The sequence below is a fragment of the Falco biarmicus genome, chromosome Z, assembly GCF_023638135.1.
Source record: "Falco biarmicus isolate bFalBia1 chromosome Z, bFalBia1.pri, whole genome shotgun sequence".
Lineage (NCBI taxonomy): Eukaryota > Metazoa > Chordata > Aves > Falconiformes > Falconidae > Falco > Falco biarmicus.
Genome location: NC_079311.1, coordinates 82257233 through 82284464, shown reverse-complemented (window position 1 = coordinate 82284464; position 27232 = coordinate 82257233). Strand labels below are relative to the sequence as shown.

Sequence of the window (27232 nt, the reverse complement as noted above, 5' to 3'; positions counted from 1 at the left end):
GGATTGCTTTAAACAAAATTAGCCCTATAAAATCTAACGAGACTTCTTGTTCCAGGTATTTCTACAAGCAGATTTTGGAATTTATGTCCCCATGATGCCAATTCAATGAATAGCCTACTGTTGCACCAATGTGACTACCAAAATAGCAGGTACTTAGTACCTGTAGAAGTCATGCACATGTGAAAATTTATGTTGTCTGCAGATTACTGTTTGCGTTTAGAAATGATAAAATGTCAGATGCTAGAGCCTGTTTAATGCTGCTCCATGTATGTGCGGTCATGCCTAAGAATTTGTTTTCCTAGCACAAATAACTCTGGATAGTTACAATGTGTTGCCATGAAGTGTCATTGTATAGATAGCCGAGTTATAGTTACTGCTTTAATGTTTGAACTTGATTTTTAAATAACATTTTCTTTTTCTTTAGAATGCTTGCAACTATGTGTCAATAGACCAGCTTTTAGAAAATACACATACCCCTTTTAGAAGTAATGTTAAACTTTGGGTTTCTTTCATATGCAGGTGCACAAAGCAAGATCTACATGTTATTGAACGCTACCTGGAAACAGCTTGACAGCTAGAATGACCTACTGTTCAACTTTTGCTGAACTGGAACAAGATACAAAACCACAAACTTCCTCAGAATTTGTTGTTGACCTAAATGACAATGTGGGAGACTTCAGGGTAAAATGAGCAGAACAAGAAACGTTTTGCACCACACAAGAATTACCTTATGAGTGACCTCATGTTGATTTCACCATACTCTGACTCTTCAAAAGCAAGGGGTTTACTGCTTGAAAAGCTCAGCGAAGCATAATTATTGTCCCCATTTGAGAAATTCCACATTTGCCTAACATGAAAGACAACATGGATGTAAAATACGTATTTAAAACGCAGGAAAATATTTCCTGCCTAAGGGATTTATCAAAGAATAGTGATGACTTAATTGATTTTAACAGTGTGGTCAGTGTCACCACTGGAAAAGCAGAGGAGTACTGCAGCAGACAAGTGCATGCCCACCCTACAAATGTAATCACTTATCACACAGACAACTGTTGCCTTAACACGGAAGACTCTGTATCTGCTCAGTCTCTGGCAGATGTCCAGGCATATAAAAAGACAGGGCATGATAGACCTCTAACCATGAATACCCTGTTCAGTGAGCAGGCAGATACTTCCATGGTAAATCACAATTGTTTTGTAAAAGATGATTCTGAAAATTCTTCCGCTATTCTGGAGAGTTATGCAGAGAAAATTCCAAGTGTAAGCGATGAATTTTGTGATGATGACCTAGAGTATTTTGAATGTTCAGATGTGCTAACAGTGCATGAAAATGAAATCTGGAAAAAGAAATTACAGTTTTTATTAGAAAGTGATGATGAAGATGATTTAAAACTGAGTAAGGATTGTGATGGGTGTGCTTACTTCCTCAGTGAAATGCCTTGTCTGTTCCAAGTATCAGATAACACTACGCCTATGGATACCACCATTGGCTTCTGTGGTCATCACTCAAAATTCAAAGGAGTAAATGTAAGGAGAGACCCCTCTATGTACGGCCAGTCAACTTTGCAGACAGAGATGACTCTCACTGTTGGACACCACCGAGATAAAAATACCAATTTGAAAGACAAAGAAAAATATAAAGTGCCTGTTGCATCTGCGGCCATTGAAAATGACCATCCCAGAACTGAAGAAGAAAATAATCGAAGTGGCCACTCAGCTGCAGGTTTCTCAAGTGATAAATCAAAGAACAAGGATAATATACATGCCATGACAGACTCCTCTACTAGTAGCATAGATGCTTCTTTGACACATCAGGCTTCAGGGACGATGACAGAAAATGGTACAGATGAAGACTTGCTGGGTGAAAGCTCATTGCTTCTAGAGGAGCGGGGAAGAAATTTGCCAGAGGAAAATGCGAGGCATCCTGTCTGTACTTTAACAGAAAGTCTAAGAAGAAACCTTTTAAAGTTGTTAAACCCTAAAGAGCTTTGCAGATATGTAAGTAATATAGGACAATCTTTTCAGACTGCTGCAGAGGTTAAGGAATCCAGTGCTCTGTTTCCCAGTCAGGAAGGTGTCATTGCAACACAAGTCCCTGAGGAGACAGAAAGCTTGCAAATGGAGGCTGGTTTGTGTGATACAGAAGAGGCAGATAAAGACTATCATTGGGAAAGGAAAAGGACTTGGGGCCTGTCTCAGCAAAATCAGATGCCAAATGAAAATGTCTCTCCAAGGGTAAGTAAAGTGTTTATAATTTGATAGAAAGAGCTGCTCTTCTGTTTTAAATGCATTTTATTCCTGTTTGTCATAAAATAATGTAAAATTTAAATTAGTCTGAAAGTTCCTATTCACTCACTTCTGAATGACAGCTACGGCTGGGAAGGAAATCTGGTTTTGAAAAAGGCCCAAATAAACCATGAGCTGTTCTAATTATAGAGTGAGACTGATAATAGTAAGAGTCACTAATGGGACTCTGGACAGCTGGATAGGGAAATCCGATATGAAGGCTATTGCACAGGTCTTATCAAAATAATGTTTCTTTCAACCCAGAAAGTTTCTCAAATACCTATTGTGAGCAGAGAATGTTTTGATTTACTTTCTTTTCAGTTTATATTCAAAGAACAAAATTGTCACCAGCTTAGGTGCTGGAAATCTAAAACAATCAACAAGGGTTTGCTCTGAATTTATTACAAGGAGGGGAATTTAATGCAGAGAATTCATATTACAGAGGTGGATGAAGCTTTGCTTTTTTAAAATAAAACAAAGGAAGAATTAGATATTCCATTTGAAATGTATAAACCAGTTAAAAATAAAAACCTTAAAGTGTTGCTCTCCAGGTACTTGCGTGTTTTTTGTTGTTGGTAGGAAACTGGGGAAATCAATATAGTTGTATAGATCAATATGATGGTCCACCAGTTTTCGTAAGTGGGAGAATTAGATTGTACTTTTTATTTCACGTATTAAAAACTCAATGTATATAAATACATATGTATGAGTATTAAATAATGTATAATCTTATCACTGACTTTATTGATTTGAAGGTGTGTAGCTAATTGCACAGAAAAAGCCCATTTCTGACAAAGCTTTAAACACAAGCTTTTTTCAGTTCCATATGCATTTTTTCATCTGTATTATCTAGGCCAAAATGTCTCCCAGTACTGGGGAGTAGACTGACTTTAGTTTCACTGTTGGGGTATCTTAAGCAGTTAAAAATCACTGAGTTCTGCTTGAAAAACATTCATAGGATTCTTTGGTTTTATGAGACATAAAATTCCAATGATGTTTTAGCAGCATATGATGTTCTTATGATTGGAAATACCCCCCTATTGAAATTAACCTACTGAGAATTTCTTGACAGTATGTAATGCCATGGTTTCCAAGAGGTATTGTTTCATTTTTTTTTCCAAGTGCAGTACAATAATTTAAATCCCAGAAGCCTATTAACAGAGAGCTGCTGTTATGTCACTGTAAGTGCCATGGCCAGATTTCATATTGGCTAGTTAGCCTCTTGCTACTTGCAGTCAGTAGGTATTTCTTCCATTTGTGTGTTCATGACCAAAACTTTACATTAGATAAAAATCAAGTAGGAAAGAAGTATTGATGTACACAGAAGGGCTAGAGGTGAGCACAAACCAAATCCCTGGTTTTAAACATGCATGAACGAAGGTGAAATTTAGGTGTAGCTTCAAAATTATGTAGTCTGGAAAATGAGCTAAGCAAAAGCATCCCAGCTGGAAACAACTCTCTATAGCACAAGGAAAATGTGGACAGCTTCTCACAGCTCCTGTATAGTAAGCCAGAAGCTCCTCAGCAATCTGCTTGTATAACCTAAGAAAGAATCAACCTCCTATTGATGTGCGCAGGTTTACGTAAAAGTGCACTGTGTATTAGCTGGAGACCAGCTCTGCCAGGAGCAAGGTGAAGGACTTGTAGCAAAACCCACATCTGACCGCTTTTGAATTGCTTTGTATTTTCCCTCTCCCTATGGTGAATCAGCTCTGCTGAGAGGTACATAGCACCCACAGAACCACAGCACTAATTACCCAAAGATTTACACTTCCCCTTAGTGCCAAGTTGCCTCTAACAGGAACAACCTTTGCACTCTGTGTTGTGCAGCAACTGCTCTTCTGGTGACTTCCCTTTGGTTAGATTACCAAGGTGGGAAGCTCCTGACTCCTCTCATGACTTCACAGTCTAGCCACAGGTGAAATTCTTTGTTTAATGATTTATTTTAATGCTTCAAAGCAGCTCAATTAATAATAGGTCCTAAAAGCCAACTGGGCTGGCTGTATGATATTACATACTCTACAGAGAGCCAGGAGTCTTAAAGTCTGCAGGCCATTCATAGTGTCCAGCCAGCACCCTCAGTGCAAGGTACTGGTGTCACTTCAGAATTACAGAGCCCATGTCTATGGCCTGCTGAATGCCAGCAATGCTGGTGAAGTCCTGCTGGAACTGGCACATTCAGAGAGATTCCAGGGCATAAGCAAAATACCCAGTGTTTATGCTGATAGCCCAGGAAGAATGGCATGTGGTGTTTATATATTTCTAGAACATTTTCCCCCCTACTGATTAGAACTGCTGTTCATTCTGCCATTATTTTGTTTTTGCTCATGTCAGAACAGCCTGCTCTCATAAAATTTGAGAGATACTTGGTTTGACCTTCTTGACACAAACGTGCATCACTTCTAGATGATTTCAAATTTTATTTTACAAAAAGGAGAGAAGGAGAACTGACACAGAAATTCCAGGTAGTCAGGTAATGTGGTTGTGCACAAGAAGTATTTTCTGAACCATATAATACCTCTCCCTTTTTAGATTCCAGGATAGTCAAAATTACAAGGGCTGCATAGGCCCATGAAGCTGTTCATCTGTTGGGCTATTGGCCTTGTTCAGTGCATTAAGATGGTAGCTATCTGCTGTTGTGTGTGATGTCCCTAAGGTCCCTCGTGTAAGGGATAACTGTCATTTAGGGTGTTTTGTTGCTGGGGCACTCAAGTTTAGAGCTCCCTGCTCTGAAGTTAGTGCAGAAACGCAGGTGTGAGTTGTGTGCACTGCACTCCAACACTGTCATGAAGGGGAGGGTGTTTGCTAGGAGCAATGTGCAGGAAGATGTAGGAAAAGGGTGGAAAGGTAAGAGGGGAGGAAGCAGCTGTGTTACACAACAAAGGAAAACTGAAAGAAAACTGTTTGGAAGGATGTCAGAACAGTTGTTACAGATTAACTCTGCCCATGAGGAGCTGGACTGAAACCCAGAAAATGGTTTTACATAGGCCAATAAACAGCATTCGGGTGGAAACTGGTTTAATGGCTGGCTTTGAGTACAAACTGGGTGAGGACTTCTGTTCCAAAACAGTAATGACTAAGAACTACTGTGCATGCCTGACACATCATTTTCAATCAGCTTCTAGTTCTTTCATTTTTCATTCAAATGTTTTTAAACTGCCTCTTGTCACATTTAAGGGAATAGTTGCTGGAAACAAAGGAAGGTTTTCTTGTTTTATGAGTTCAAAAGCTAGTCAGTTATAATTTTTTATGAGACTTATTCTTACTCCCTCTTGGTGCAGCTTGACACCACTCACAGTTCTCTGCCGGAATTCTGAAAAAACAGTTTGCCTAAATGTTTCCTGTGGCAGTGGAAGCTGGGATCCAAATCTCTTCCAACTCTGAATGTGTAGAAATTAGGTCTCTCTCAAGGCTTTTCACTTCATGGAAAAGTTTTGCACTCTGTATAAAATACTTCAGTAGCCCTTGGGTGCAGAGTAACTCTTCATCAGGTGGTTAACATGCTTTGTTTCTGAATATTATATTCATATTACGTCCCACACGTCCAACAGGTGGGTTTGAGAGGCTATACCTCATCCTTTCTAATAGGCTTGAGTGGTTGTTAGATCCACTTGAAAAGGTGGTCTTGTCTGAGACTTTTGCTCTTGAGTCTGGCTGAGATGGGAGCTGAACCTTCCCAAGGAAGGGTCTGAGCCTGAGCAGTGTGGCAAGGGACAGGAGCTCTGTATCCAACCAAACAAAAGAGTCCTAGTCTGAGTAACTAGGTTGTGATAGCAACCCTGCTTATTCAATAGGATTCACCCTAGGGCTGGCAGATAACATCATGTTTTGTCACCTGTGTTATAATTGGCTCCAGCCTTTTCAGGGAGACACACACAAAAAACCTGCTCTGATCCCAGAGTCAGTGATACACTTACTGTCCATATTCTAGGAGTGGTTTGTTATACTCCATTTGTACAAACAGAAGGGTATAAACGTAACATGGAGACTCCATTTACAGGGGAAAATTACCTTGCTAAACTATTTCTTCTTAAAAGACAGTGAGAAAATGGTAGGTAAAATGAATCATCTCATTTCAGAGGTGAACTTCTTGCTTTCATTAACAGAAATGGTTCAGGTGATCAGGTGAGAGACTGATGTATAAATTAGCCCTACGTGTTGCAGGGGATGGGGAACTACAAGAGCCTTAACTCATGCCTACTGAGTTTCTTTGCACATGAATGTGACAGTTTGTCACTCAGTTTACATTGGGTGAAGATGGTCCATTTCTCAGATATGGGAAGGGAGCAGATAACAGCAGCTAACATTATACTTCCAAGGTTCTTGTGAGGCTTTGAGGTGCTTTAAAAGTATCACATGGAAAGGGGTCATTTTAAGTCCAACTTCACTCATACCTTTTTATCACACAGTAAGGTGTTTTAGCTGGCTTTCTGTTCTTCACTTCATTGCAACTTAATGTATTTGGCTTTCTTTAATGTTTTGTCATAGTCTGAAGATCCCAGCTTTGTATATTTATTTAGGAGATAATGATGATCTGCCTGTCAGTTTTGTTATCAAGAAACACTGATAAGTGAAGATAGTGGCAATATCACTATTGACTCTAGCTGACAACATAGAGTTTCTGCAGAGCAGAAGTGTATTTTTTAGTTTTGCCTTAATTCCAAATCAAAGCACTTGTACGGGTGTTTATGTTTAGCAGTCACTCTATCAAAATACTTTGCCTGGAATTGTATCATTTATTCTTTTAATAAGTCTCTGAATGTGATTTGTTGTGACATGCAAGAAACACCACAACAGGAAATTGTAGCTCTGCTCCTGTATCATGCCGCAGCCTCCACTGACCTTATTGTTACCTGCCATGTTTAATTTTTTCCCTGTATGATCTATATGTCTTTGTCAGCAGTGTAGTTTACCCCTGATATTTTTCCCCTTGGCATGTACGCATTTTATTGCCAAGCGCATTATGTTGCTTTCTTCCAAACCTAATTGTTTTATTTCCTGCTCAAAGTCACAATTTTTTGGGTTTGTGTGTAGATGAGGTTGCATATGGATCACCTCTTGAGATACAATGGCTTTTCTGGCTTACTTCTTTGAATGTAAACCAGGGTCAAAAAGGGACCAGCAAGAGCTCAGACCTTGTCCATGGGACCAGGAACATGGCTGCAGGGCACACTGGGTCCCAGGAACTGGGAGTACTCCCGGGCTACCTGGGTGTATGTAATCTTTGAGTTCCTTTATGCTGTTCCAGAAGCTAGCATATGCAGTTTTCACGAGTGTGCTGACTCCTCCTTTTTCCATATCAGTAATGAAATTAAATAACACAGGTTGCGCAGGTGCTATATTCCCATGCCCCATAGGTTGAAAATTCTCCTTAAGAATCAAATATTTATTTAACAAAACAGTTACAGATACGGTATTTTGTTCAGGTTCTTGAATTGCCCCATCTCCTTAGTATCCGATATCGTTTGGCCTCTTTGCAGATGGCTTTATTAGACAACCTCAGCAATGACTGATGGAGGTAATTACCTGAACATCCCACTGAACAGCAACAATAATTCTTCCTGTTCAGGCTTCCTGTGCTGTTTTTCCTGTTTTGTGAATGTGGATCCTGAAGTATCAATTCATCACCTTCCACAGGCTGAATTACTTTCTCTTAAAAACCATAAAACAAGCTAAAAATGAAAACCAACCACAACTATGGGCTGTACCAGATTGAAATCTACTTTACATAAGAAGTAACTGCCATCTTTGATTTTGAGTCAGTTTCAACCCAGGCACAAGTCTGGAACCAGAGTACCTGTAGGACTGCATCCTGTTGATGCTGTTACATGTGCTGAAGCACAGCCAATCTAAACGACATTTCTTAGAATGCTCTCCAAGTATTTGCTGTTGCTTGTTAATTCAGTGTTACTTAAAGCCAATCACTGAACAGCACACAGCCTGCGAAGCTTAAGAGCCAGTCAGATCCAGAAAGGATCTCTTTTTAACTTAAAGAAGCTGTCATTCCCACCACAAAGGGTGGTGTCTGCTGCAACTCATAAACCCAAGAGTGAATATGGGACACTGAGAGCAAATACAAAATGAAGAGGTAGGATGCAAGGCAACTAGATAACATAAGTGGATGTCTTTTTATTGCTACAAGAGTCAATGGCTTTCAGAGCCAGAGCCTTGTTTTCAGAAAATTATGTTTTTGATCTAGTCCTGATTTAAACTTACGCATAGCATGCATAGTTATTCAGCGCTCTACAAGCATAGTATGGCAGTAAAACCATTAATAGAAAAGGTAAAGAAATGTAATGTGTTGGCCACTAAGTTGGATGATATAATGGATTGAATGGAAGACCTCCAGGTCTGAAAATGAACTCAGCTCAGAAAATGAACGGGCTGAAGGGACAGATGAGTTTTACTGTAACATTTGAGGCCACAGATATGATGCTGCTCCTTAGTTCCTGGTGACTTAAAGAGGTGACTCAAAACATTCTGGGGGAAGCTTACTTCACATAGAACGTTCTGCAGGTCTGTACATCATCGGTTTGGTCATCTGTGTCTTCTAGATCTCCACAGAGGCTGTAAGATGAAGATGTTCCTGATATCAGATTGCTGTGAAGAAGTAGAATCTGTTAAAATTTCTTCTTCTTTTCCCCATATTCTCCCCCATTTCTTTCCATAACTCAGAGGTGGTAAAAATGCTCACTTACTCCCTATAGTCCTTTGCTTTTCATTTAACTGTTCCTGTCAGGCTGTGGAACACAACGGGTCATGTTAGCAGAGAAAAAAAACAAGGCAGGGACCTCCTTACATCATGATTTTACAATAGATTAAAAAGAAAGCTCTGGTTTTGAAGTGGCTGCTTCCAGCTTCCTTTTACATAGCTATGATGTAATTGACTTACCTACTTATCCCTCCTTTATTCACAGTAACCACGTCTTTATAATGAAAGTATGTGGACTGTGTATTTTGCGTATGAATTTAAATATAGAACTGTGATTTCATCTTTCTGTTGTCCCAACCAGGCAGTTTGTTACACATGCACAAATTAAAATGTCTTGTTCTACTGCATTCATATAATTAAATTCTCTAGTTTGTTACCATTCCTTTGTCATCCTGTAGTTGAACAGATTGTACAGTAATTGAAGCAATTGTTAAAATGTATGGCATTAAACCCCAGAAATCTTCTGTGAGAGCAGAGAACAAAAAATCAAATCAAGATGAATAGTCCTAGGACTGTGTTAGCTGAAATAAATCTAATCTAAGAAAATACCAGAGTTAAAGCCAGCAAGGTTTCCTAAAACATGTTCAAAGGATTTGGATAGAAGTGCTTTCAAACAAAATTAATATGGAGCTGATTACCATATACCCTAGGAGCACATATCTCTGTTAAATATAAATTTTAAAAGAACAATAAATGTGCCACTATGAGGCTTTAAATTGCATTCTGCTTTCAGACCTACTTTTGTCAAATGCAAGGCAAGGCACTTCATTAGAAGACCTCTTTTGTCATTGTGTTTATTTTCCACCCATCAAAATGTGTGTCTAGACTCTACAGTGCTGCATGTCTATAAATACTTGAGACAGACAGATGCCAACATGGACAGACACACAGATTACATAGATAAAAGGCTTCTTGAAATAATAGCCCCACTTTCCGGTGGGCATGAGAGAACTGTCTGTTTTCAGTTTCATACCAACAGCTGGTAGGGACTGATGAATCATATGTCTAAAATACTTAGCAAGAATTCCATGGGTTTTATTAAAACCTGTGATTGAGGCTGCTGTGGCTATAAGGAATATAAGAATAAACTGGTTTCCAGGGAGGTTTGAGGGGGAAGTGGAAGTGGCAGAAGGAGCACTAGGCTCAGACCAAATCTTCAGAACCGACTGAAAGGAGAACTGGAACTGACTGTAGAGACACATCCAGGATCATATCTTCCTTGACTTGAAAGAAGTCTAAACTGAAAGACCTAGAGAATGGCATCTTCTGCAGAGCAGAACTGAGAGGAAACCAAGGAATTGGGAATCAGAGGGGACTGCAGTTGTGGAGCTGAAGTTCCTAGGCTCAGGAACAGTGTGCACTGTCCAAGGAATTTTGAAGGCAGTCTGGTGGCAACTGCTTGGTGCTTGGGGTGGGAACAGCAGTTAAAGTAATTGACAAAAAATTTCTGTATCTCTTCCTTCCTCATTGTCCACAGCATGTAGTTAACTCCACATCCTATTCAAGCTGAATGGAGAAACAGAATGGATGAAAGGAATTGCAGCTGAAGTGGGTGGCTTTTGCAGCAAAGGAAAGCAATGTTTACTACAGCCAGTAATCCTTTTACCATGAGCTTACAGAAACTAAGAACCTAGTGTCTGAGCAGCCCCTGCTTCTACCTGAGCACACAGCAGCTCATGGGAAATCCTTTGTTACATGTCCTTCACTGAGTAACAACACTTGCTTCTTTTCAGAATCTTCTCTGAATTATGTGTCTACTGGCACTCATTACACATTTATAGCTCTGCTGTAACCCAGAGGACTTGCTTATTATGTATCCTAGTTATTAATTTCAGCCATCTAGCACATCATTACAAGGTAACAAATAACTATGGATGGAACTGGGACTCATGAGGCAAGAAACCAACCCAAACCAGTTATGAGTGGAGTCTGTGGCTGGGTAACACCTAAAAAATGAAAAAATGTCTACAAATATTGGTGTGTTTTAAACTCAGTCTGATTTTTTTTTAGCATTTCATCATTTCCTCTGGGAGTAGGTGCAAAGCTCCAGCCACTAGAAAGGTACATGGTCAAATGTACAAACTAATTCATGAGGCCATGTTGTTATATCCTGTAAATGGCTATTTGAAATTAAATTTTTTTTTCAAAGGTTGGTGGATAAATTGCTCTCTACTTTTACAGATTGTTCTGGCAAATAGACAGTAACCAAAAGCATAAAGCATAATTCAGTTATGAAACATTGTATTTTTGTCCAGTAAAAAATTGTAGGCTTCTCCATCTATGATTTGCTATGGGTGAAATACACTCACTAACTCCAAGGAATTGATTTAGTGCTGAAGAGAGCTAGAGGAAAGCCTGGAGAACAAAAGCTTGGCAGGAACTGTGGAAAAAGCACTTAAGAGTGAATGCTCAGTTCTAAGGGGAACAGTTAACAATTTAACAGACTTAGTATGCCACACAGATGGCAGCACTTTCTTCATCCCCTGCAAGACCAAACAGCAGCCAGTTGTTCTCTTTAATAAGGTCTACACTCCTTGCATATTTAAGTTCAGTTTGGCTTAGTTTAACTGAGGAATGGATTGTTTCTACATAAAGTGACAATGTGGAATATTTTGATACAGAAGAGTAAAGAAGATGTGGGAACAATATGGATTTTTATTTTCTGCCCCAGTTTTCCCAGCAGTACCCCTAAAGTTGCAGTGCATGTCTCATTGCTAGAGGAGGGCTGAACATGCCTTATAATGAGAATTCATTACCTCTTGGACAGAAGCAAGAGCTGAAATGATATTTGGCACTCCCTTTTGAAGGAGGACTTGTCACCTCAAGGGGTCAGAGATGACTAAAGACAAATTTTGAAGATAGCTTAAAACTGACTCAGATGTTCAGTTTTTGGTTGGAGCCTTGTTCTAAAGTACATAGCATGGCAGACAGGGGGTGCATTCTCTGAAACTTTTCAAGACTGATGCATATTAAGGAAGCATCTTTGTGAAACCTAAAATAACAATGCCCATGATGAAAGCAAAGGGGAATGCAAGTTCCCAAAAAACCAGTCTGGGTAGTTCCAGAAATTAATCTGTTTGGATTATGTAATAAGTATGCTGGGACACTCCAACTGTTAGTAAAAGGCATAGATACGACTGGTTTATTGTAGTTTGGTTTGTTTTATTTATCGTTTTTTATCTAGCTGGACTATATCAGTCATTGATCTTTTCTTGATTAAACTCAGCATTTGGTTCAGATCTGAAAATTGTCAGGGTTCAAGGCTGTTAAGACCCAGGAGTATGATTTCAGTCTGTTAGGTTCATAGCTACTAGTCAGAAACTTGGCTGTTGACAAACATTACTAATAAATAAATAAATAGATAGATAAATAAATTAATTAATTAATAAATAGGTATATTTCAAGCCAGGACTCTATTTCAGGCTTGTGTCAAGCAGCAATTCTAACTACATTTCTCTTTTTTTTCTTCTTTGTAGAACCAAGGTGCTGATCTTGAAATCTTCACGCAGAATTGTGAGAGACCAACTATGGAGCCTGAAATAGAAAAGGAAAGCAACTTCATGATTTATGAGAGTGCAGGAACCATGTATCCAGCTTCAGAAATGCTCTGTACTGAAAAGACATTACAAGCAAAGAGTGCAAATTTACAGACCTGTTCTCAACACCATGCTTCTTGTGATAAGAAAGTAAATTGTCACCAACAAGTCTTCAGTGAGCAAAGAATTAATATTATTAGTAATGGCAACAAATCAAAGAATGACATTTCACCTTTGCCATTATGGGATACAGACTCTGTTCCTGATAAACAAAAATGTTTATGTGCTGTTCTTTTTTCTGCAAAGCTATGTGATGAGCCAAGGAAGGGAGACCAAAAGTGTAATTTTGACTCACACAGTAGCAACGACACAGATCTTCTCTGCAGTCTGTCATGTGATGAATCTCTGTATGAAGCTAATCCCAAGCCAGTCGTGGAATCTGGAGAACCTGGGTGCAGAGAAGATGATGATATGTCTGCAGTGCATGACAAGCTGTGGAAGCTTCTTCATGAAGAAGAGTCAGATTATCAAATCCCATTTGAAAACCGGGGCATCACAAGTTTAGAAATTAGGCCAACAGATAACAAAGTCACAGAACTGGACTTTGTACAGGAGACTGGTTCTGATCACCCTTTGCCAATAAATTTTATATTAGAGGAGGAACCTATTACGCAACCAGCTAGTAGACAAAGAACAGAGAAAGAAGAGTGCAATGTTTCTAATATCTTACTTAAAACAGATGAAGCATGTAACAGTGCATCCATAGGAAACATTTGTCTTGCACAAGTGGTAGAAACAGATGGTATATGTCTAGATTCTAGCACTGGAAATAAAATGGAAACACCATCCATTTGTGTTTCAGCAAATAGTATCATAAATACAGAGGAGTGCTTGAAGCAGAAGCCAAATCAAACATTAACTGACAGTAATGGATCCATTCAAATGACTGTCGCTTGGGAAGGAAAGCTTACCATTAATAATGCTTCCCGAATTTGTGATGCAGATTCTCTTCAAAGATTAAAAAATGTTCAGAGTGTTAATTTAGCATGTGAAAAAGAAAACCCATCTTACATGTCAGAGAAGTCGTGTGGGACAATTGGACAATTGCTTCATACTGAGCACGATACATCCTTGATAAATGAGTCTGTAACGGGTAAAGGGTGTCATTTTAGAGACTGTTATCCAGCAAGAAAAGCATTGGCTTATTTCCCTGAAAAGAAAGACATTTTCCCCAGTGAAAATACTGGTCAGTTTACACATGGAGAACACTCTTCTGTTAACACCATACATAAAAATTATGAAAAGAATTTACAAGAAAAAGATCACTCAGACTTGGATGTGCAAAATGATGCTAATTCTGACAGCTATCATCTTTCAAACAATAAGGACTGTCAAGATTTTCAAGTTGTTTCTAATGCACAGAAATATGGTTATGTAATGCAATTGCCCACTTTAATTAAGACTCCTGAAACCATAACAAGTAAAAATCTACCCCAAAATATAGACCAGCTGACAGAAATAGAAAAACAAGAACTGGCATTCACTCCCTCCTCTGGGGATCCATTTTTAAGAGATTTTTATGTAGAAGTGCCCAGATACGAACCTTGTCAAACAGGAGAACAGAGAGAGATTTGCATGGGTGATGAACAAAGGGCTGGAACTTCCTGTGACTCAGGAGTTAGTCATGTTTCAGAGAGTCAGGCTGCACTTTCCCCTAATAATACATCAGAACAAGGTGTATTTTTTGTTGACAGCACCTTCAAGTCTGATGAAGAGTTAAAAACAGATTCTTCAAAAAATCAGGCATATGCATCTGGAAGTGTAACATCAGTTAGTACCCTGCTGCCTAGAAAAACTCAAAAAGAGTATCACAGCATAGCGAATGAAGATTATAGAGATACCAGTGATCAGTTAGATATCCAACAAGGGACTGTAAAAGAAACATTACCATTCTTCACACCTGTAAGCCAGTCAGAGAGCCATCTTACCAGTATATCAGCAATGGGATGTCTTGGCATAGGAAGTCAGGTAAAAACTGAATCCACACAAACTGCTGTCAAAGTAGATGAAAATTTGAGTAGGCTAGAAACTTTCTGCAAAGCATTGAAGGATCAGCTCCATAGAGTACCTGAAGAAAACAAGAAGGAAGCAGTCTTGTGTGAAAATAAAAAAGCGATTCAAAGAGCTATTGGATATAACCCAGATGAAGGTCCTTTGCACAATTTAGCTAGCTCTAAGGCTCAGAGACAGTTTATGAATATTAGCACTAAGCAGTCCTGTCCTGACTTGATCTCTTCCAGCAAGTTAACTGAGGTTGATAATTCAATTAAGTCTATGGAGTATGATAAAGAAGTCATGACATCAGAGAGTGTAGTAACTGGTTTAGTTAATTTGCCACCAGGTGATTCAGGGAACAACCAGTATTTTCAAGAACAACCATCATGCAGCAGAACTCAGCCATTCTCCTTAGTGTCAACCCCATATGATCCGTTCCCAGTCAATGAGGAAAGGCTAAGAAATCAGGAAGGGTCAAAATCCTACCAGACATCACCAGCTGTTGCTGAGACTGAGCCCATCAAATATAAACAAGACAAAGCAAAGAGTGGGCCTTCATCTGCTGGAGCTAAGAAGAAATTGCCACCAGCAACCCTGTCAAAAAAACCTCGACTGGAGGAGAGAGGAAATGTCAGCAAGGATCCTAGCTGTGTTGAGAAGTCTTTGAAGAGTGAGGCAGGCATGATTCATAAAGAAGATAGAAAAGAGCAAAGGAAAATAATTTTGAAAAAGGATAGCAAAGGTAAGACAAAACTGATTTTCATTTCTGTCCTTTCCCATCCTTCTGGCTACACTACAAAATTCAAATTCGTTAAACACACTGCAAGCCTACTTTTATCTAAATTGTGTCAGCTAAAGGTGTCCTGCTCTCACGGATTTTAATTTCTAGTTCTGTGAACTTAGTAACTACTGCTGTGCTCATGCCACAGAGCTGAACCCTCCCTAACATCCTTTTCCTAGCTAGAAAATATATTAAATTTATGAACTTTTTAACCTGTTTGAAATAGTTACTTCTTCATTGGTCTTTTCGAGTAACTTTTCAGGGATGTATAGCATAATGGAACCACATAACTACACACAATACAGCAACTGCAAGCTCAGTACTTGTATTTTATTACATTCCCACAAGGCTGTGTTCCCAGTTATGCTTCTGCACTGTGGCTCCCAAATGCAATTACCCTCTCTTGGTTACCAAATGCTTTTATTACTTGCAAAGTATTACTGTTTTTAGTAGGGTACTACTGATAAACATTAAGTTTTGCAGTCCTATCTGATGACTGATTCTGCATTCCTTTTCACCACTGTTGGTTATAAATGACACTGATGAAATTAACAATATTAAACTGACACAGAAAACATAATTGAAATGAGAATCAGGTTACTTGTCAGAGTCTCTAGGCGGTTGCTAACAGGCACAACAAAATGCAGACAGGAGTAGCAATAGTGTAACAGCTAGACAGATGAGGTATTGGTGGTTTCTATGGATACTTTGCAAGGACCAAGATCTTATTTTTATCTTTTGACATTACGTTTCATGTTCGCATCATAAAATATTTTAATAGATCAGAGCAAGACTGAGCAGTGACTAAAGGTAAGCTACACAATTATGAAGTTCTTCAGAGATTCAAATTACAGTGCAGTCTGGTGAGAGTTCTACTTTTCCAATCACATTTAAAAAAAACCCAAACTTTTCTTTGTTCAAAGATGTGTCCTTTGCCAGAGAACCAAATGTGTGGGAGGAGAGACACATTCCTTCAAAACAGAGCAAGCAAACTGCAATTACTGAGAAATGCCTGATCTTTTTCCATATACCTGAGGCTATGTTTTAAACAGTCAGGCTTGCATCAGATAAGACTGAATTTTCTTAACCTCCTTCTTGATCTGCTTCAGTCTAGACTGAAATGAATGTGTGTTTGTTCAGAGAACAAACAGAATTGTGTGGACCTTTGCCCAGCATTATGGGAAGGTTGGTATGGTTAGTCTGATATACTCAGTGTTCTCTTTTGTATTATTTTCAGCTGCAGGAGGAACAACTTTGTGGTTACAGCAGGGAATATGGAGCCATTAGTTCTATTTACAGTTCTGTCACATACTGTCTGCTTCATTTTAGCCCTGATTCAGCAAGATTCTTAGGCCTAAGGACTTAAGTAACTACAAGTTAAACATAGCAGTGAATTCCAGGTGCCTGACCCTTCGAGCTGGATCCAGCATTCCTTTGGCATTAGATGGGGAAAGTTAGACTGCAGGAATGGGATCCACAAACACATGTGTCAGGCCAGTTCATTCAGAGTGCAGCAGCTCAGAATTAACACAGTAGGAACATAACATCTTGCATTTACATCCCTTACATCTAGCAGGGATGTCTCACTTGAGTTGCAGGGATGTGTCACGATCCCAAAACCTTTCCCTAAGTATATGTTCCCTTTCTTTCCAAGTACCCTCCACCCTTCTGCTCATGCCATGCCCATGTGCAAAGACACTGGAGAGTTCTGTGAACCAGTAAAGAAGTCTTAGCAGAGAACCAAGTCATCAGGACCTTCCCCAAGCTGGGCACAGTGCTCTCTCTCTGTAACCTGAGTGATTCTTGGATTTGTTCTGCACGATGGTCAATGTTTAGCAAAAGAACTGTGCCCTATGGCTGGAAAGGTAGGGACTTTCTTTAGAGGTGGGAAATTAATCCTTGTGAAACTGAAGAGGGATGCAAAGGCCACTGACATTACCAAATGCAAATACCTAACCACAACGTTAATATCTAACTAGCTGTGTTTTTAAGGAAATGGTGCCATCACTGTATCTTGCAGCGTCTCATCTTGACAGTGTGTGTTAGGTATGTTCTGAGAACACCTTGGAGACTGAGCATCTCCTGGGACTTAAAGCGTTTTCTCTCAAAGGCTGTGATCATTTAAAAAAATCTACTAGTTACAAGTATCGGTTAATGTGGATTCTCATTATGTAACCGTATGGTATGCTCTACATTCGTGGTGGTTTTTTTTACTAATAAAACCGCCTGGACCTTTAGTCACAGAGCATGTGTATTGGTTAAGAAATTATTTTATGTTGATGCCTTTTTAGGCTAGAACTTCCCTTGGGTCCTATTCCATAAATCCAAAATGTCTTTGCATTGAAAACATTGCCCTTGAGTGTGTGGGGCACTGAATCAGTCTTCTAAAACCTCTGTATTTTAAAGCCCTGGCTTCTGCACCAGAAGAAATCATAATTATTTACCAGTGTTGTCAGATTCATATTCTTAACAGCTGAAAATCAGTCTGGGATTCCTTTAAAATGCCAAAACCATTATTATTATCTTCTAATCCTAAACTGTGGCTCTTCTCTTTCAAGCTCCCAAGCTGCTGAAGAAAATCCAAGCAGAGTTGTTCCCTGACTGCTCTGGAAATATTAAGCTATGCTGTCAATTTGGTGACATTCATGGTGACTCCACCATTACATGGACTAAAGATTCCAAGTTACTAGCTCGACTGCAGAGAAGGTAAGTGACTGTTTCTGAAGGACTGGTAGTTTCTGAATAGCTTTGGGGAAAATATGCCAGTGATTCACTTTTGTGTTTGTTAAGAGGATTAGTATGATAGGTGCAAAAATTAAGTTTAACAGTGTAATTAAGTAGCTTATTTTCACACAGTGCATTAATGTTGGTCATAGTTTGCATTCTATCACCAGTAATTCCTCTCGGCCTGATCATAACCAGACTCATCCAACTTTCAAGTACTATAAAATATCAAATAAAATTTGAAACTCAGCACCCAGCTAAACAACATAAATGCACTTGGTTAATATTTGGGAAGCTCTGTCCTTGTATGGTGCAAGTGAATTGCTGAAAGAACTAACGTGCAATGTAGAGCTTGATGTGATTATTCTGCAGTATCAATAGAAACTGGGGGATGAATAGATTGAGAGCAGCCCTGCAGAGAAGGACTTGTGATACCGATGGGCAAAAAAATGGGATATGAGCTGGCAATGTGCACTTGAAGCCCAGAAAGCCAATTGTATCCTGGACTGCATCAGAAGAAGTGTGGCCAGTAGGTCAAGGGAAATTCTCCTCCTTTGCTCTGGTGAGACCCTACCTGGAGCACTTAATTTGATTCTGAGGTCCCCAGTACAAGAAAGACATGGACCTATTAGAGCAGAGGAGGCCACAAGAGTGATCCAAGGGCTGGAACACCTCACCAGTGAAGAAAGGCTGGGAAAGTTGGGGTTGTTCAGCCTGGAGAAGAGAAGGCTCCAGGTAGACCTTATAGTGGCCTTTTCAGTACATAAAGGGGGCTTATAAGAAAGCTGGAGAGAGAGTTTATACCAGGACCTGTAGTGATAGGACAAGGGACAAAAGAGGGCAGGAATGAAATTAAAGAAGAAATGTTTTACAATGAGGATGGTGAGACTGGCACAGGCTGCCCAGAGAAGCTGTGGGTGCCCCATTCCCAGCAGTGTTCAAGGCCAGGTTGGATGAGTCTTGGAGCAACCTGGTCTCATGGAAGGTGTTGGACTTGATGACCTTTGAAGGTCCCTTCCAGCCCAAAACATTTATGATTCTACTTTGAACTTCATATTTGTATCAAATGGAACTTGAAGCTGATTGGATTCAACAACGGGAGTTGTATTTAAGGAAGAATGATCTCTCCCCTTAACCCAGGCAATTAACCTGACTCTGAGTGACCAGAGGCAGTGCAATGAGATGGGTGGAGATAAAAGCTTCTTAAGGCCTTTATCAGGATCTTTTCCAGTTTTTTTCTTAAAAGTCCATTTTTATGAAATGAGTTATTTTCTTCTGTAGCAGTAGTGACATTCTTATCACATAGCTCTTAAAATCTGTTTATAATGTTTCAAAAATACATTTGAAACATTATAAACAGGTAGTACTGTTTCCATGTGGTTTTATTGCTTCCAGAGCCAGCTTGGGTCTGCAAGGACTGTAGCATTCACATATCATTGCGCCCCTGTTAATAATGTCTGCCTTTGATCCATTTGTGGATTTGCATACACAGACATCAAAGAACAAATATCTAGCTTGAAAAAAAGCAAAGGAACAGAGAAAGCTGAGTGAGGAGTCAATACTGAGGAACAGCATGCAACATTTTGGGCTTTTGTATGTTCATACTTTATATAATTTGGCCGTGATATTGCTAGAAATGTTAGAATGCCTTTTGGTGTGATTTGATTATTTTTTACTCTGATTGAGGTACTTTTCTCTCAGAATGTCATAGGATCATCTATTGTGAAACACATAATAGAGGCTGAATGCTTCTAAGTAGGGTGAGATAAAATATTTTTTCTACTTGCATCATATTTGAATCAGTCTTTGCAGTGAGGGACTGAAATTCCAGAGACAGGAGGAGACATATGTGGAATAATCAGGAAATATCTTTAAAAAGTATTGATGTGTAAAATTAACATATTCTGTTTCAGTGCCCAGGATAACTCTCCTGTCTCTTTGGCAATAGCTAAAGCCAGTAACAAAGACCAGGGAATGTATTATTGCTGCTTGAATAATCTATATGGAAAGGTGACTGCTGAGTTTAATCTGACTTCTGAAGGTAAATCCCAGTTTATAATTTTGATTAATAATAATGACAATGGCATTTTCCATTAATAATTTTAAAAAATATAACAACTGTTTCTTTGTTTCCTTGTAGTGTTGGAACATCTCTCAGGTTTTCAGAATTGTGAAGGTAAGTGCACACATCTGCTTGAATGTGTGCTCACAATTGGAAGGAACCATCTTTGTTTCTTCTGGTTTCCAAATAGAACAAAGAATGAAAAAATATAACTAGACTGAGACATTTTGACATGTTATCCCATGGGAAACTATGGGAATCCACTGAAGTCATCAGTATTGTGTTTTTGCTAGCTGTCTTTCCCCTTTTGCAGTCACCTTTGCTGTACCATCAAAGATAAAATTCACTTTAGTCCATGGGAGTTTTGTAGGTTAAACCTTCATGTAGGATGGAATGGTTTGTGCAGAATCAAGGAGTACCTGCTGTGACAAACTGTTGATCTGAACTTAACTCTGTAACTTCTTGTTAGTTTGGTGCACTAGACAAGCAGAGGCAGGAGCACGACGATGATGTAAAAGACTTGTGTCATTTCTGGAAAGAGACACAAACTGAGAAGAAATGCTGGGAGAAGGATGGATAGGGGGGTGCTTGCTCATGTTCCTATAGTGCTGAGGTTGGGCAGAACTGGCCCTGGGTCTGGTTTTTGCAGTGCCAGACTCTGTCGCAGCACTCTCAAAACTAGTCACCTGCAACAAAGCTTTTTACCATCCCATCCCAGGTTAACTTCAGTAAGTGGTTCCCATGCCTTACTCTGGCACAGCCACCGATCCCCCACAAAGCTTCAGAAGTTCATCTACTGTCTGGGCTGCTGCTTCTTCATCCTCTTCAGATCAGTCCCTCTGCTTCTTGTCTCTCCTCCATCCAGGGCACACTCTCTCTCCTCCCTCTGCTTCTTCCACATCTCTCTTCCTCCAGTGGTCCTCTTCCATCCCCCTAAGAGCTATTTAACTACTCAGAGGGAACCAGCCACAGCTGCACCTTATCCCCATCAGCCAACCCACCGCCCCTGAAGCCAGTCCACAGCTGGATATTATCAATGTTGTTAACCCAGCTTCATTCCTCTATAATTCTTCTACGAGATTTTTACCCAACCACCCCAGCAAGCCCTCTGGCTGCTGGGGGGAACCGAGCTCACATGGCAGCAGCTGGTTTTGAGGAGACCCACAACATCCTCAGGGAAGCCTGGGCAGCCCTGGGGTGAGAGAGGAGGCTTAACACTGCCCGGGGCAGCACCTGTGCTGGCAACAGGCTGGGAGGGGTTTGGAGTGACATGATGGGAGATGATGCTAAGCTGCTGCCGCCAGGACTGGATCCCCGCCAGCCCCATCATTACCTTTTAAGGAGCCATTGTGGCCACATTCTGCTGGGTGTACAGAGCTGCTGCCTCTCTCCCGAGGGGCTGGATATGCAGCCTGGAGCTGCTGTGTGCTGCTGTCCCCTCCCAGGCTGCCCTTCGTGCCGGCATTGCAATGGCCCCTCCTGCAGCTGCCGCTCAGCACGTTTCTTAACCAGCTTCCTTTGCTGAAAACACCTGTCAAAGGCTAGTGTGGACTAATTTTTCTTGCAGAGCAGAATAACCTCTCCGAGGTTTTCCTCCCTTTTTTTAGCATCATGAATAAGTCACCCTTTAACCCTCTCCTCCTGTTGTTTAAAAATGAAGTCCTGACCTAACCCATTCCAATGAAGTAAGGCTTTAACTCTGCCTTTGCTAAATCCTCTGGCTCCACATCAAGTTGATTATTGCTGGTGGTAACTGTTTTATCTGCCACAGGTAATGAATCCCAAACCACGGGGTGAACCAGACATGATCTAGTACCTCCTCACCTTGACAGCGTTACTGCCCCCTGAACCCTGGCAGCAGGACCTGGCTGCCAGGCTTCCCAGGCAGCCCGGGTAGTAAGTTATTGTTTGTAATTAACTCGATCAAGCAAAACTCCTATAAATCAATCACAGCTTGGCTAATAAATAAATCTTGATCAATTACTACCTGCAAAACATGTAGACAAGGGTCAGCATCTCTGATTTACCACTTTCCTTGTGCTGAATTGGAAGATCAAAGATTAATGTCAGGAGGGACATCAGTGATCTGAATGCAATGCATTATTTAAAACTTCAGAGATAATAAAATTTTTGAGGAGACTGGCCCATTAGTTCAGCGTTCGTATTGATGTTTCTCCCACTGTATTAGGAATTCTGTTAATGATTTTATATCCCTCCCTACTCCCTACTCATTTTTCTTTGTTTTTTTGTCATTTTTAATGGGGTGGTGGGACATGTTCCCGCAGTCACACCCCTGTGGCCGGGAGCCTTGGTGGCCCCTCAGGAGGAGCGCCCTTTCCTGGTGCCCCGGTGTGGCCGGATGACACACGGTGCCTTGCTCAGCTCCCCTGGGCCCCGGGAGCCATCGCGCTGCTGTGCAGCCCCGCCTCAGCATCACACACATCTTTGCTAATTCTGGGACCACATTTCTTAATCTAACGACTAATTCCAGGAACCTGGCTGTGCCGTAATGGGCTTCTGCCTCCAGGAACCTGCCAGGGGTGGTTTTGCTCAGTCTTGCGCTGAGAGGCAGAACAGGGGGGTCTGTCTCCAGAGGAGGGAGGATGCTGCTGGGCTTTCAGTTGCAGGGGAAGCTGGCCAGAATTGCTTCATTAGCTCATTAACTAGATAATTGTGGGGTATTTGGTAAAGCCCAGAAAGTTTCCTGGAAATGGGGGAAATGGAAGAAGCACCCCAGCTAGGAGCAGCAAGGTCCCATGTGCTCCACTAGAGGTGGCACACATGCTGGGAAGATCTGAAGCAGTCTAGTCACCCAAAATAAGGGAAATGTCCTGTCTGAAATCTACCTCGTCGTCACTGCTGTGAGGAGGGATGAGTCCTCATGGGGGCCACACTTTGTCCAGCGAAGGGTGGTGCAGATGCCAGCAGCTTACCTGGCACCAGAAGTATGGACCTGTTCTCCGCTCCGCTGCCACGGAGAGGTATCTCGGCAGCCTCGTGAGAAAGGACCTGTGTAAACATGGCACGTGGTAAGAAACCAAGTGGAGGAGTAAAAGAGAGTGCTTATAGCTGAGCTGTGTGCTGGAGGAATGCTGGTTTGGTTAAGCCCTTCACATTTGTGATTTTCTGCTACACCGAGCACAGGGGTGGCACTCCTGAAGGTCTGAGCTCCCTCCCTCTTGTTGGCATTGCCACTGCAAAACCCAAACCACCTGGGGTTTCAGCAAAGCAACACTGCGAGAGCACCAAGCGGCTTTCAAAAGAAAGACCAGGGATGCTCCTGGGCGTGCAACACCAGCAGAGGCAGGAGGGGTGCGGGCAGTGCCATGCAGGACTGCCTTTGGGTACCACAGCCACAGGGTCACTGCCAGCCGGGGACCCCATGGGGACATGTGCAAAGCCAGGCTGATGCTCCCCCTGGGATGGTCCCTGCCCCTCGCTGGCCAAGGGATGCCATGGGAGGCTGGGCAGGCGGCATAAGGGCACGGGGCAGCATTGCTGGGTGGGCGAGCAGAAGAGGCGGCAGGAGCTGCTGGTGTTGGTTATCTCCCTTCAAACAATGCAGTCGTGGCTCATATATTTTTCATCCCAGTTGAGGGTACAGTGTCAGCTGATGACCTTTGTCACACCCCAGTGCTTTCTGGGATGTAAATTAGGGGCTTTTTTCCCCCATCTGGACAGATAAGATGAACTTTTACTTGTACGTCTTGGAAGCAGATATTTATTGTAAGCCCACTGCTATTCTCAGCAGGTGGACAAAGATAATACTGTCATTATGTGCTCAGAAAATGCTTTGTAAAATTTGGTAAAGTATGCAGCGGACTCTGGAGCAGATAACATCTGCCTTAAAGGACTGTACTGCTGTAAACAGGGTTTAGAAAAATAGCACCCACTGCTTCTCCACGGGAGTATTGATTTTTGGTGTTGGAAAGGGTCAAATTCAAATTGCTGGCACAAAGAGCGGCTGCATCTCCTCAACTGTGTGTCTTTTAACAAAGAACAAAGTCATGCGACAGGGAGGGAGGCAGAAAAGGGGATGGCCGCCCAGGGCAGCCGCCAGCATGCCTTTCCCACGGGAGCAGCCAGCTGCTGCCCCGCGGGGGCCATCACCAGCCTGGGGGGTGAAGGCTCCTTGGAGCAGCCCTGCCTTGGGGAGGTCCCCCTAAACTGCTCTCCCCAGTGCAGCCCCTGCCCTGCAGCAGCCCTCGCCCACTGCAGCATCCTGCTGGGAACCGCGGGGTAGCTGTGGCTCCTGCAGCACAGAGCTGGCTGCGGGGGGGCTGGCTGTGGGGTGCTGCGCCGGTTTCAGCCCCCCCCTTGCCCCCCAGGAAAGCCAGAGCCCTACTCTGTGCCTCAGCTTCTCCAGCTGTTGGACAGAGATAAAAGGCTTTGAATCCTGCCTCTGAGATGGGCTGGGTGGGACTGGGTGGCTCTATGGCTGCATGCGGAGGAGGAGGGAGATCTATCCTGGCTGCTGCTGCATTGCACCTGGCAGACTGCTGGTGACGATGCCATTTTATTGCCTGACTCCGAGAAGCAAAGAGTTTTCATTTCTTTACAGGTTAAGATGAGCTAAAAGTGTCTGCATCACTGCTGGACATCCTGGGCAAGCCTCTCATGAGCTGGGAGAGGGTGAAAAACTGAAGGAAACCTCAGAGCAGTGTGTTATGTCCCAGTGTCTAAGGGACACAGGGACATCTGCGCCCTTGGGGCAGGAGGGGATGAGGCCAGCTTCACTGATCCTTGCCTGTGCCCTGCACTGCAAATCCCTGCCTGTGCCTGCCCAGCGAGGGCAGGTAGAGCCCAGACACCATGTCTCCTCTGGACCTTCCCCAGTGGATGCTGTCCCGCCCCTCTGCACAAGCCCCAGGGGCCCAGTGCCACCGTGGGAACTGTGCCCAGCTACGAGTGTGGCTCTGACCTGGCATGGGACCTTGGCTTCAGCTCAGCATGGGCCTGGCATCGGTAAACACTGTCAGCTGCTTGGCTGCAATGCCTCGTCCTTCCCAAGGGTGCCCAGTCGAACCTTCTCATCACTTTGCTTCGAGGCTCTGCTGCAGTAAATGCATCCAGAAGCTATGCAGACAGTGACAGAAATTACAATAAAGACAAGACAGCCTCACCTTGGCAGGAGTGAAAAGCCCTTCTGTGACCTTGTAGAGCTCTCAGGCTGGACTGCAGCCCCCTGGAGCCCTGTGCTGCAAAAGAGCCCTGCTCTGCGGGATGCAGCAAACCAGTCTGGTGCAACCAGCACACTCCCATCCCCAAACCAGCTCTTCAGGACACTGGGAGACCCAGCCTAGTTCAACCCCTTCCCTGTCCACCTTTTGCAGGTGCAGCCCTGGACAAGCCTGATGAAGCCTGTAATCCTGCCCGCCTGTGAGATGCTCCCCATCCCTCTGGTGCCCAGTCTGGCAACATCTTCTCCTGCAGACACCCTTTCCCATGGGCCTTGCCAGCACTCTGCCCCGGGCACCCACCCCAGCAGGTGATGGTTACCCCAACTGCCACCCCACCAGCATTTGGACAACCAGATACACCCCAGCAAAGCAACTTGATTCTCGTTACCCATGCTGATGCAAACACATGCTTGCTGTGATGTAAAATGAAGCCCCTATAGCAAAGCATCACCCTGCAGCACAGCCCCAGCACAGAAGCTCTTCTCTGCTACTGTGTTAGGTACAGGACTTGCTGAGCACCCTGTCGGCATAGGGCCTGGGGCTCAGCGTTTGCAGGCAGCCGGCCAGAGCCATCGCTGCAGCACAGCAAGCAGATGAAGATCAGGATGCAGGTCCTGGAGCACTTACAGCATAATGTCAGTTGTGGAAATTCACCATCCAAGTTATCGTCCCACAGGAATGCCTTGAAAATGTTTCCTAGACACAGTCTAACGGGAAGCAATATCCTCCGCAGCAGAAAATAAAATGCAGAAGTGGCACACGCAGAGGCTAATGTTTAAAGTAAAGAATTTTTACCCAAAGAGCATGTGGCAGATCCAAATCCCCTTCATCCAAATGTCATTATTTATTAATATTCACATTGTACATACTGTTGATTTGCAAGAGAGACACAATCGATTCCTACCTCTCATAAAGCACAAAAAAAGGAAACCTGCTATGCAGGGTTAGGCTGGCAAGTGAAGGAGAAATGGCAACAGGATCCTGCAAACCACGTCCTGAAAACTGAAAGTCAAATTTCAGATTTTCTGCAAAAGAAGAAATATGAACAATGACTGGTGTGTTGTAAAAACTGGAAAGAATAACAACTGGTGTTGTTATTCTAAGCCTGCTGTCAAATCTAGACTGCAAATAGTACCTTCCCTGTGATGTGCTTGTGCCCTTAGTGCAGCACAGTCTGCTCCTTGGGCTCAGGGACCGAGGTCGGACCCTGCCCACGGCTGCCAGGGCAGCTCTTCCAACGCAGAGCAGCATACCTAGCTGTGCAGGGTGGGAGGACACTGCACCGCAGCATCGCCAGGGCTTGGGTACCACAGCATCCATCACCAGGGTTCGGGTACCGCAGCATCCATCACCAGGGCTCGGGTACCACAGCATCCATCGCCAGGGTTCAGGTACCACAGCAACGTCAGGGCTCAGGTACCACAGCTGTAGGTGCCATGCGAGTGGGCAGCCCTTGGAGACAGGGACATACCACCACTCCAGGGTGCCCCACCATCTCCCCTCAGCTCAAGAGGGCACAAGCAGCAAAATGGACAGTGGAGCATCGCTGAGCATGAACAAGGCAACTGCATCTAATAAAGATACAGGAAATGAATGATTCGGGGCACTGTGGCCATCCTTGCCCACCGGCTGAAAGCCTGTGTAGCACAAACATGGAGCAGAAGGAGCATGTGCTGTACAGGCAGGCAAGGACATGCCCTTAGGTCACTGAAGCGAAGCCCCACACCATTCTCCTCTGCTGGGCAGATGCACCAGCCCTGGGGGGAGGCAGGCTGGGTCTGTGGCTCAGGCAGCTGGGGCGAGCGGAGGCTCCTGCCCTGCCCAGATGATGGGGAGATGATGCTCTTTGTGGTTACGGGTGGAAGGGAGTTGGCATCTTTTAAAAAGAAAAAAATA

General features: G+C 42.6%; 1 protein-coding gene across 1 annotated transcript; it reads left to right on the top strand.

Annotated features, from left to right (window-relative positions):
- The first annotated feature begins 852 nt into the window (after positions 1-852).
- On the top strand, positions 853-20736 carry LOC130142213 (alpha-protein kinase 2-like). Its single transcript, XM_056323704.1, has 7 exons — positions 853-2235; positions 12475-15331; positions 17929-18076; positions 20008-20135; positions 20235-20270; positions 20470-20522; positions 20626-20736. Exons 1-7 carry the CDS (start codon positions 853-855, stop codon positions 20734-20736), a joined length of 4716 nt encoding a protein of 1571 aa, XP_056179679.1.
- The last annotated feature ends 6496 nt before the right edge of the window (positions 20737-27232 follow it).